General features: G+C 36.8%; 1 protein-coding gene across 1 annotated transcript; it reads right to left on the bottom strand.

Annotated features, from left to right (window-relative positions):
• Positions 1 to 3,637: 3,637 nt before the first annotated feature.
• Positions 3,638 to 12,204, bottom strand: LOC113521873 (Bardet-Biedl syndrome 4 protein homolog). The gene is made up of 9 exons (XM_052899991.1): positions 12,092 to 12,204; positions 10,940 to 11,073; positions 9,100 to 9,212; positions 8,749 to 8,843; positions 7,926 to 8,088; positions 6,874 to 7,150; positions 6,473 to 6,628; positions 5,021 to 5,230; positions 3,638 to 4,270 (listed from the first exon to the last, which is right to left on the bottom strand). The coding sequence occupies exons 1-9, from the start codon at positions 12,102 to 12,104 to the stop codon at positions 4,109 to 4,111; spliced, it is 1,323 nt and encodes a 440-aa protein (XP_052755951.1). The 5' UTR covers positions 12,105 to 12,204; the 3' UTR covers positions 3,638 to 4,108.
• Positions 12,205 to 12,940: the final 736 nt, after the last annotated feature.

The following is a 12,940-nucleotide window of genomic DNA, read 5'->3' on the forward strand; positions in this document are numbered from 1 at the left end:
AGTTAACAGCCAAAGATAAAATTATATAGATACATACTTATATAAATGATGAATCCAGTTGACTGTATAGCTTCAAATCAGATTTGGAACTATAAAGATACGAATTTATTTTTCCATTTTGGAAAAGCGCTTCAGTGCACTCCGAGACGCGCCGTTAGGTGTAAATCGTACTTTAGTGAGAACACATAATTTCAAAAATCCGTCGTATAAGTGGTCTATCGTCTGTCTTTATGTCATTTATTTGTAACATTGCAATTTAGTCTTTATACCATTGCCAAAAATAATAAATACAATAAATTTTAATATTAATTGCATTTAGCGATTTTTATAAAATTAAACTGTTAAATTATTTGTCAATAAAAGAAAATTAATGCGGCCATCACAGGATATCTTTACCTATTCTATACTGACTTCGATGATTATTTTTGTAATCTATTTTTTAATTAATGATTTTTTTAACAAAATAATTATATGGGATATAGACCACTTTTTGACGTATCTCATTTGTAATTGTTACTAAAAATTAAATTACCGCATTGTCTGACATATATATATATATATATATATATATATATATATATATATATATATGTCCGGCTTTGATTTACTGCATAATATAATATATCGGCTTCGCCTTGAACAATAGATCTTGTATTACAAATATACACAATCGGCACTATACAGTGAGGCTAAGTGCAGACTGAATCATTTTACTTAATCATAAAAAAAAAAAATTAAATCGAAAGAATTTTATATATTACATTTTCTATATGTAAATTAATTTAGTCTGAACATAGTCTAGGTAAATAAATGTGTAACAATTATTTTATAAAATATTAATTTGTCTAATAATGCAAATAAATTTGATATCGAGCAATAATTTTGTAGCCTTAAGCCGGTCTGCTGTAACTGTATTTTGGGAGTACTTTATAATTATATAATGCTAATTTATTATTTTTGATATATTTACTGGATTTCTGATTGTTTATTATAAAAATGGAGTTCGTTGACCTTGAGTTTTTTAAAAAGAATTGTAATCGAACTTCGTATTGGGAAAAACGTTGAATGATATTACACGCCTATATAGACGGTAAGCGCTTATATAAGGCAAGCCGTATGCCTTCATTAAACAACAAAAAAAAAATAACCAACTTCATATTTATAATAATTGATCACTAGCCATTATTGTTTTGCAATATTTTAATGTAAATGACTTGCCAAGTTGTAACTCCAAGCAAATAAATATTTGACCTCAAGTGCCTTTAGGCAAGTCCGCATTGGCGACAGACCGGCTTTGTTTTTTTTTTTTATTTGTTAGCTGTCCAATATTCCGATCTGTGTCAAATAATCGTTTTTAATCATTGTGTTGTACGTGTAACGTTGACACCCTTCAGTGCTGGTTTTAAGATGGTGATAATTTCAATATAAATAATTGAAAAATATGTGTATTTTTTTTATACAACTTAGAATGACAAACAAGCTGAGGGCCCACCTGATGGAAAGTGGTTACCGTCGCCTATAGATATGAGCAGTACCATGGACATAACAGAGTATACTGTTTCGCCCATGATACCCCCCATGCGTTGCCATTCCCGAGGACTCAGGTGTTATTCCTCTGTACCCTGTAAATTCACGCCATATCCCACCCTTCAAACTGAAACACAACAGATATTACTATATATTACACACCATAACCTTATACGACATCATTACCTTCAAGAGGAGAGCATATTCCATTTTAAAATCCCGACAGCACACCTGCTATTCCTTTGGTGTTGCGGGTGCTCATGGGTGGCGGTAGTCACTCACCATTAGGTGAGCCGTATGCTCGTTTGGTTTTTTTTTATTGGATGATAATGGAATGGTAACTCCACCCGCGCTATCGGTATACACCGGCGGGGCACCAGTGAAGGATGATAGGTGAGTATGAAGCAGGTCAGTTAGTCCATCGTGACAAATTCAACAAGAATTGTTCACGATGGTTTCCAGGGGGAACCACGTGGAGGTCGACCTAATAAGGCATATTGCTAGCAATGGGGCTGTCAAACTCTATTGCTAACAATCCCTTTCCCCCCGCTCGTTTGGAATTTGATTCCAAAGCGTGGTTATGCGTGAAAGATACTGCCTTGAAAAACACAGTGTAGGATCGCCACTCATCTAGATGGTTGGGATGGAATTTTAGTTTATGGTGGGTTGTACGGTGATGAAAATCAGTAACAGGTATCAATCCAAACAATTGCTCAAAACACTCCCCATAATATATTAAGTACATTTCAAATATTCCTACGTTACTAAGATTATAAATATTAAAGTTTATGAAAATGTTCTTCGTCTTTATCTCTCAATCACGTTTAAACGGCTTTATGCATTTAAATGGAATTTGGTATACAGTTAGGTTGAACCCTAGGCGAACAAATGGGATACTTTATATGATTCACGCGGGCAGAGCCGCGGGAAATAGCTGATAAACTTCCTGTGAGGTTACATTAACAAATCACAACATGAACTAAATTCACAATATTTTATTCATATTGGTTCTGACATGGACATGGTTTCTGTGACCTGTCGTTATTATTCGATTGCGCACGTGAAATTGGTTTTGCTTTTGCATCACTTTCTTTGTTTGCTGGTGCATTCGTAGTTTCCTCTACACGAACAGGTTCCTCGTTTGATTCATTCAACGTATTGCTTAATTGTAATAGTTTATTAGTTTCTCCATCCACTTCTGTAGCTTCTTCTTCTTCTTGGAGGTCGTCATATCCAAGTACCAGGGGTGGCAGCACTATCAAACTGGCAGTACGATTCTTGCCTTCTATCTACAATATTAGGGACGATTTTGAGGTGTCATTTCTCGAAATTTATTTTGTAACCTAATATTTTAAATTAATCAACATAATATTCGCCTTTATCTGTCCACTGCTGAACATAGGCCTCCCCCATAGACAGCTATGAGAAACAGTCCTGAACCGCTTGCATCCACTGACACCCTGCAATATATTTGAGGTCGTCTAGGATGGCGTATACACTGGAAATTAACTATATTGGTATCTTGGCCACTAACAGAGTTAACAATTATTAAAATTCTTAGTAAACCAACAATTTTATTGCACTGCATGCATGAACATAGATATGGCATAACTAGCCTCATTAATAAAAACTCCCTATGGATATCAGGTAGATATAATAGTTTCTACTGTTTGTAAAACGGCCGTATAGTCTCGGCATAGCATAGGCTACCTCTTTTTTTCCCGTGGGTGTCGTAAGTCGACTAAGGGAACTTAACGGTCGAGAGACAGACAGCAGCGTCCTTAAAACATCACCAAAGCCTAATTGCCGTTGCCAATCCTGTTATGCAAGGCAAATACTGGCAAAATCTACCTTTAGGGAGAGGCCTATATTCAACAATGAGATGACTAACAGAATGATACATACATACATACGTAACTGTCACGCCTGTCTCCCACTAGGGTAGGCAGAAACATATATGGTATAATGATGATGTGTAGAATTAGTAAAAAATATGAAATTAAATTTCTAACGATTTTAATCCTAGATTTTACTTACCACTATAACACATAACGTCACGAGAAACACTCTCAATAAAAACATGATTGCATTGCATATTATAATCATATTTTATTTATATTATATTGCTTACCCAAGGTTAATATTTACATACGTATAATAAAATGGTAACGAGACCATTTCTGAATATGGGATATTAGAAGTCGTAAATATGTAGTATGAATCCTATAAAATATCAATCAAATAGAATTTTCATCGTGCCTCAAAAAAAACTGTTTATAAATACTCCTTTCCATCCAAAGGTTGCCTGGAAGAGATCGCTTTTAGCGATAAGGCCGCCCATTGTTTTCTCATTGTGATTATTTCTTGTAATTATTTATATTTATAATAAGTTTACTATTGTAATCTTTTGGAGGAAACAATAAAGAGTATCTATCTATCTATCCAAATGCTAAATGAATTTAATACTTTCATTTTAGACATCTCTCGAAAATACATTTTCATTGATTTGATTGGATAATTTGATGTTTTTGAAGCATAATTGATGTAACATCAAACGGTTGGCGGGGAGCTGGTTCTATAACTAAACTTCGTCAGGTGCCAGACGTTCTTCATCAGGCGTGGCAACTTCGTTGGTTGGCTCAATAGGCAACGGTGTGTTCGCGTCAGGAACGCTTGGCAACTGTGACAGTTCAACGCCAGCGTCGCGCAACAATGCCAAAAGGGATGCCAAAGAACTTGCCAACTGAAAACAATACAATCACATTATTTTTTAATAAATGGGACACTTAATTGCTCGTATTACAGCCGCTTGAGATTAAGGGTCCCGAATGGTCCAGAAAGTAGACATTTCTATTCATAATTTCCTATCTGAAGCAAACAATTTCTATAATAAAAAAGACTGTGTCCCACAAAAAAAAAGCTTCAATTGTGACAAAACCAGTAATTTTTATTTAAAAATTACACGACTAAATGGATTTTGGTATAATTTCTATGGAACCAATCTAAAAGTATATCCTATCATACAAAAAAAGAATTTTCCAAATCGGTTTTGTATTTTTTTTTTATACAATATATTTTATATAAGCCCACCTGATGGAAAGTGGTAACCGTTGCCTATAGACATGAGCAGTACCATGGACATAACAGAGTATACTGTTTCGCTCATGATACCCCCCATGCGTTACCATTACTGAGGACTCAAGTGTTATTCCTCTGTATCCAGTAAATTCACGCCATATCCCACCCTTCAAACCGAAACACAGCCATACAAACACAACTGCTTTACGGTTGAAACACGAATGAGACAGAGGTACCCAAGCAATCGACTTTTGTACAAAGTCTCCCTCTGGTGAACTACTGTCTGAGTTATGAGGTAACAAACATAAAAAATGCAACCGAATTGAAAACTACTTTCATTTTGAAGTCAGTTAAAGAAAAAGAGGCGTAAGAAATTATTATAAATTTTCTATTGTAATAAAAAAAATTGTCCTACCTGACCATCAGCTTTCTCTTCTCTATTCAACAACTCTGCTGTAACTCCGGCCTCTTCCACAGCTTCAGTGAGTCGACCGGCTCTCGCATGACGCCCAGCTAAGTTTAGCCTGACAAGGGGATCTTCTGGGGCCAATGCCATCGCTCGGACGTAGGCTGCATCAGCTCGGCTGTCCCCGAGACGTTCCAAAGCCACACCTATGAGGAGTACCTGGTAAAAAGTGTAATAATAATAAATGGTACAAGATGATGTGATTTTGTAGCATTATTTTTTTTTATACAACTTAGAATGGCAAACAAGCTGACGGCCCGCCTGATGGAAAGTGGCAACCGTCGCCTATAGACATGAACAGTACCATGAACATAACAGAGTATACTGTTTCGCCCATGATACCACCCATGCGTTGCCATTCCTGAGGACTCAGGTGTTATTCCTCTGTACCCAGTAAATTTATTGTACCATGTATCCTGGTTTAAGGACCATCTCAAGCTAGGATCTCCTGTATTATGAAGAATCAGACAATGTATATCTGGAGATATGACCCGGAACATCCAAACTAGAGCCAATTTTGTAGAGTAATGATAATATTATTCAGATCCATATTTTAGGTGGTTAAGTAGCTTAGGGATAAAGAAAAGAGACAAATTATAAAAACTATTGAGCGTTATAATAGAAGGTAAGATAGAAGGAAGGAGGGGAAGAGGGAGACCAAGGCATAGTTACATCGGGCAGATCAAGGAAGGAGTTGGTGGCGTGTCGTATCAAGAGGCGAAGAGACTCGCTGAGAATGGTAGTGAGTGGCAAGAGCTCCACCGACAAGAGCGCAGCTCTTAAATAGGATAGATAGAAGTAGCTTAGGTCTATGTTCAGTAGTGGACAGTTAACGGCTCATATGATGATGATGACGGTGAAGTAGCTTAGAATACGTCATCATTTTTATATTCTTACTCGTAAGTAACTTAAAAAAAGAGGAGGGTATTTCACAATTCACAATTTTTTTTTATTTAGTACGCGAAACTTAACTTCACATACCAATTTTGAACAATTTTTTTTTTTTGCTACCATTAAAGCTCCCTTTCAGGAAGCGTCTAGTCCTATATTAACTTTGTCACAATTAAATATTGTTTTTTTTTACATGCCAAAACCTTATCTAGGTATTACCTTATACTTTGCACCTGTCCGGTTTCCTGTCTTTTTATTTCATTTGTAGTTTGGGACTTTTGGTTACCTTATTTCTTTTTTAGTATTTTACAATGAATCGCGTGCCTTTATTTGCCTATCATAGTGTTATTCATATTAATTTTTAGTATATTATTTAAAGTTTTGTTAATGTTTTTTTTTTCTTTTTGAATCGAAACCAAATAACAACATTAAAAGAGTCGCAAACCTGCACTTAATCATTCCGCAAAAGTATTATAATAATAGCCAACAAAATATCTCATTACAGCTTACCGTGTACGGTTGAGAAGGTTGCAGCGCAGCTGCTGCCGCTAGTCTGCAAAATGCTGAAGTAGGTCTCTTACACATCAGCAAAGTTAGACCCAGGTCATGGGCAGCTCTTGCACTGAGTGGAGCCGCCCAGACTGCCCGTTGGAGACATGTCAAGGCCTGAAATTTCAAATCACTCATATCTGTTCCCTTAGAGTACTTTATGCCAATCCATCTGCTAATAGTTGATACTACTGCAAAAGCACCCAATAGAAGGAGAACTACGTTCAGCAGTGGACAGTTAACGGCTGATGTGGATACTGTGCTACAACTCAAATATTTGGGAAGTAAATACACAAGTGATGAGGTTTAAAATGAAAATTTGTTTAGTGTGTCATAGACTTAAATTCTACATCAATACTTACAGCGATATATTTCTTTTTCGCCATTAAAGCTAATCCTAAGTTTGTATGAGCGGCCACACAGGTAGGATGGGCTGTTAGTGCTGCTTTCAATCTCGCTAGAGCTGCATCCAGATCTTTATGTTGCAGCAACATAGCTGCCAACGCTAGGGCTGCAGCGTGCTGTGTAGGCTGCTGAGCTAACGCAGCACCGAGGAGTTGGAAGGCTCGGCGGGGATCGCCAATACGCAGCCGTAGGGCTCCAGCTGCGGCTAGAGTATCGGCACCGCAGGCATGGGTCCTAAATATTACAATGAGGTCGATTCTAAAGCGTTATTCTCTAAACTTAAATATCTTTAAATTTTTTTGTCAACTGGATATTACAAATAAGCTGTGAACCCACTTGATGGGACGTGGTAACCGTTGTCTTTAGGCTTGAACAGAAATATCATAGAATATACTGCAACGTCCATGGCATTCCTTATGTGTTACCATTTCAGAGGATTAAGCTATTATTATTACTCGCCTGCCAAGCGAGACAACTACTGCCAAAATTCTTTATTATGGGATAGGTCTATGTTCAGCAAGGGAGAGTTAATGGCTGATATGATATAATGAAGGTGTTATGACTATATACCTTGAAAATATTTCAGAAGCGATCCCAATTAATAGTTTAGGCAAATAATTACATAAAAATTAAGATTATAGTAATTTATTATTGCAAAAAGAGGCAAGCCAATTGCTTTTCCCATTCTTTGAGTTATCAATGGTTTCACATTTTCCAATGTGTAGGTTTTATCTTAATTATCCTCAGAAATGGCAATGAAAGGAAGGTATCATGGGCGCAACAATATACTCTGTTATATCCATGATACTGCTCATGTCGTAAGTACGTCATAGGCGACGGTTACTCCTTTCTATCAGGTGAGCCGTCAGCTTGTTTGCCATTCTAAGTTGCATAAAAAATTTTACTTCAATGTTTTTAAATCTAGGCGTACGAAGTCAAAAGTGGACAAAAACATTTTTTTAAATATAAACAGATAACAAATACGTTTTTTTTTATTCTTATGACTTACGATAATGCGTGGTCGTAAGCATTCAGTGCTCCTTGCATATCATCACAGGCCAGTAGCAGCTTGGCAAGTAAGGCCCCAGCTCTCTCGCCGCCGCCCGCCTGCACAGCGGCTCGTGCCCATTCGACGCCGCGCTCGGCATCGCCCAAGTTCCATGCGCATTCCGCTGTTTTTTTTTTTACTGGATGATAATGGAATGGTAACCCCGCCTGCGCTAACGGTATACGCAGGCGGGGCATCAGTGGGAGATGATAGATGAGAATGAAAAGGCAGGTCAGTTAGCCCATCGTGATGAATATGCTTGGAATTCAGCACAATGGTTTTCAGGGGCGACCACATGGAGGCCGACCTGGTTGGCTATATTACTACCAATGAGACCCTTAGTCTCTATTACTGACAATCCTTCCCGTCTGCTCATTCCGCTAATTATTTTAACATAATATTGTACAATCTATTGTACACCTTTTACATTAAAAATATACTAATATTATTAGCTTGGAGGGATGGGATTATTAGTAAGACGAACTACCAATCCCATTGCTAGCAATAAACCCTGCCAAGCCACCTTCACGTGCCCCCCCCTGGAAACCGTCGTGCTGAATTCCAGGTGTACAGGTGTATGCTTCACGATGAGCTACTTATTTGCTTTATTATTCTCACTTATAATCCCTCCATGGTGCCCCATCAGTGTATAACGATAGCGCCGGCGAGGTTACGATTCCATTCTCATCCATCAGAAAAAAATATTTGCTTGTTTACCAATTTAGAGTAATGTAGGCCTAATTACTTTATTAGTGCTACCACAGATAATATAATACAGACTTACCTAAAGCACAATACGTATCTGGATCCGGATGTTTTGTCAATTTATCAGCTTCTAAATAAGCTTCCAGGGAAAGTTGGTAACGTCCCTGGCGAAATCTAAAGGAATACATGTAAATATTACAAATAATATAATCACATATCATTTTCAGAATTGTCTGGTGCCAATTCCAGGACCCGAATAAGGCTTTTAGGTATGTACAAATGATATATCTGAGAGTACATGCGACTCCCTCAATGCCAATAGATAATCGGTCAGATTCGAACTCACTATCGCTAAGGGCTATAGGACTGGTAAACCAATCAATCAATCAAACACAAAATATATTTTGCTAATAATAAATATTCGACTCACAAACATTTGCCGACTTGTTTCAAAGGCTCTGGGTCGTGTGGTTGCAGTCTGATGCAGCTGTGAAACCTCTCCAACGCTTCCTGATACCGTCCTGCATCTGCTAGCACTAAACCCTAAAGAAGTATATATATATATATATATATATATATATATATAACATGTAAATCATACTCTTAAACGAAAAGCGATACATTCTATTCAACTCAATCTCTTATTAGATTTTTTTATTTATTATTATACGAGTGTAAACCATTAACTGTCTACTGCTGAATATAGGTCCTCTCCCCTATTTTATGGGATAGGGTTGCTAGTAGTTGTCACGCTTGGCAGGTGTTTTTCTCGTGGATGTCGTAAGAGACGACTAAGGAAACTTATTAATTAATAATGTTTTAGGAAGCGGTTGCCAACCCATCCGTCAATTGTTAGTAATGGAGTTGAGAATCCCATTGCTAGCATTATACCCAACCAGGTCGACCTCCTCGCGGTTCTCCCTGGAAACTATCATGGTTAATCCCGGATGAATTCATCATGATAGGTTGACTGGCCTGTTTACATTCTCATCGGTCATCCTTCACTGGTGCTCCGCCAGCGTATCCCGTTGGCGCAGGCGAGGTTATCATACCATTTTCACCCATCAAAAAAAAACCCACTCGTCAAGCATGGCCACTATTGGCAATACCCCCCGTGCCACGAGATATCGTGTCTAAATTAAAACCGATTCTGATAATTTTTATTTTAAAAGACTTATGACTGTGAGCTATACCAGTAATGTTAAGTCAATTTACTTAATAGTATAGTGTTTTTTTATTGTTTCCAGCAGCTGTGCCTTTGTGAGTCTGTATATAAGTATAGTATCTTCAATGGTAAGTTAAGATATAGTCTATCTACGTACCAAATTTCATTCAAATCCATTCAATCGTTTTCGCGTGGTTTTACTAACATAATAAAATTGTAACTAGATGGCCTTTATATTTTTTTACACAACTTAGAATGGCAAACAAGCTGACGGCCCACCTGATGGAAAGTGGTAACCAACGCCTATAGATATGAGCAGTACCATGGACAACAGAGCACACTGTTTCACCCATGACATGACCATGCGCTGCCACTCCCGAGGGCCCAGATGTTATTCCTCTGTACCCTGTAAATTCACGCCATATCCCACCCTTCACCCTTCAAACACAACCTTCAAACATTATCTTTACATATAAAAAAAAAATAAGACTGGTAAAAATCATTAAAATATGTTTTCGAAATACTACATGTCTGTCTGTATGTTTTTTTTTGATATCACGTAAAAACTTAAGCTTAATTATAAATAAATACATTAAATACCGTTGAATTGAATACGGTTTTCACAGTTCTGTTCTCCTTAAGGTCTAACTTAAAAACTGGTACATGTTTTATCCTTGTACACTATCTGGAAGTAGTATGTTTCATTGGATTTCGTCTTCTGAAGAAAGGAGAAGAAAATCCACGCGTACAAACTAATGGGCACAAAACTAGTTGAGTTTTAAGTAGTAAAGTAAAAACTTTCACATTTATAATATTAGGGTTTTTTTTTATACAACTTAGAATGGCAAACAAGCTGACAGTCCACCTGATGGAAAGTGGTAACCGTCGCCTATAGACACGAGCAGTACCATGGACATAACAGAGTATACTGTTTCGCCCATAATACCCCCCCCCCCCATACGTTGCCATTCCTGAGGACTCAGGTGTTATTCCTCTGTACCCAGTAAATTCACGACCTCGACCTGGTTGGGTATATTGCTAGCAATGGGGCTCTTAGTCACCATTTCTAACAATCCCTTTTCCCCAGATTTACAAGTAGGTGTACCTTTATAAAATGAGCATATCTGTGTGCGTTCTGGCATTGCTTTTGCAACTGTTCGGCCATCTCCAGACACATTGCATGCTCGCCCCTCACGTACCGAGCATGGAGGAGCCAGTTGCGAGAGCCTCCCACAGATTCTAAAAGATAAACATATTATAATATTGCAGAGTGGAATTGAAATCATTAGCATGGTACCTATGACCAGTAAAACTGGGGGAAAGGGGAAGGAGAGATTGTTCGTTCATCGTATCAGCTGTTAACTTTTCACTACAGAACATAGGCCTCCCCCCGTAAGGGTGGTCCCGCCAGTAGTTGCCACACTTGGCAGTCGGGTTGGCATATGCAGTTTGGCTTCTGCTAATGTTTTAAGAGGTACGCTCCTGTCCATTGTTCGATTATTAAGTTCCCTTAGTCGCCTCTTACAACACCCACAGGAGGGGGGAAAGGGATTGTTAGAAACGGAGAATCCTATTGCTAGCAATATATCCAACCAGGTCGACCTCCTCGCGGTTTCCGCCTGCGCTATCGGTTTTCACTGTTGAGGCACTAATGAAGAATAATAGGTGAGGATGAAAGCAGGTCAGTTGGCCCATAATGACAAATTCCATAATAATTAATCACGATGATTTCTAAGGGGAACCGCGTGAAGGTCGACCTGATAGGCTATATTACTAGCAGTCGAGGAAAATGAACGGGCGATCCATTCTACGCCGGGACCACATGGCATGCATTATTAGTCAATGGATTCTAAATATGTCTAGCTATCAAGTTAGCACGGTAAATTAAATCTAAATAGACTACGTTGCAGACTTGTTGTGACCTTTTATCAACCCTACGTACCTACATCGACAACCTCGAGTAACTTAAAAAAGAGAAATTTCTCAATTCGTCTGCATTTTTTATTACGCGATACCGTCATCAATTTTACATCGATTATGATAATCTTTTTTACAGCTCATACGATTACTAAGTCTATGGTTCATACTCATTTTGATTCCAATCTACAATATTTTTTATATGACTGTACCTCATTTATAATTATAATCCTCAGCTAAGTACTCATGTCTATCAAATTGAAAAATATATTTGCGTAATTTTTACCCTATGGGTTGCCGGCCATTGCCGGTATTTTTTAAAAATTGTTTCAGTACGTACCAGTTTCCAACATTTTCTTTGAATGTATTAATATATAAGTTATTGTACACAATAAGTTAAATAAAAACTCGAGGTATAGTTGGTGTTTTTATTATATATGATATAAGTTGTTTGTTTGCGCTACGTTGCTGGCGCTATGGCAACAATAATTACATAGATACATAACATCTCATTTAACAAAGTATAATGGAAGTAAAATTAAATTAATAAGGTATAGAAAAAGTAACAAAATTTGTATCAAAATATATCGTATTTTTTATAATTTACAAAATAATAAAATTAGTTCTCTTCTATTTTGTCTACAACAACATTTATAAGTATAGTAACACACAATTTGACAGCAAGAGGACTAGTGTTGTTCAGTGTGTGAACAACTAATATTCGATTATATGTATATATATATATATATATATATATATATATATATATATATATATATATATATATATATATATATATATATATATATATATATATATATATATATATATATATATTGGATCTATATTTTAAATATACTAGCGGGATTTAACGTGATGCGATTGCAGGCAAAAAGTAATAGACTTACGTCGTATATTTAAAATTCATATTATAAGCTAAGATTACAAGCACTTAATAAAAGTAAAATCTGACATTCTTTAGAATTAATGAGTATTTCTTATCGATGCATATCATAAGAAAATGGTTAAACAACTTTTTACGATGATGATATACCTTTTTTTATTTTTATGGATGATTATAAATGCGAAAAAATCTACAAACAGCGATAGCAGACTGTAAGGAGCATAAAGACCAAAGAAGTGGTTCTTTGGTCTGTGATAATAGTTTCTTAAATAATATGTTGACATC

Source organism: Galleria mellonella, unplaced genomic scaffold (assembly GCF_026898425.1).
Source record: "Galleria mellonella isolate WM207_F2 unplaced genomic scaffold, CSIRO_AGI_GalMel_v1 utg63, whole genome shotgun sequence".
In the NCBI taxonomy this organism is placed as follows: Eukaryota; Metazoa; Arthropoda; class Insecta; order Lepidoptera; family Pyralidae; genus Galleria; species Galleria mellonella.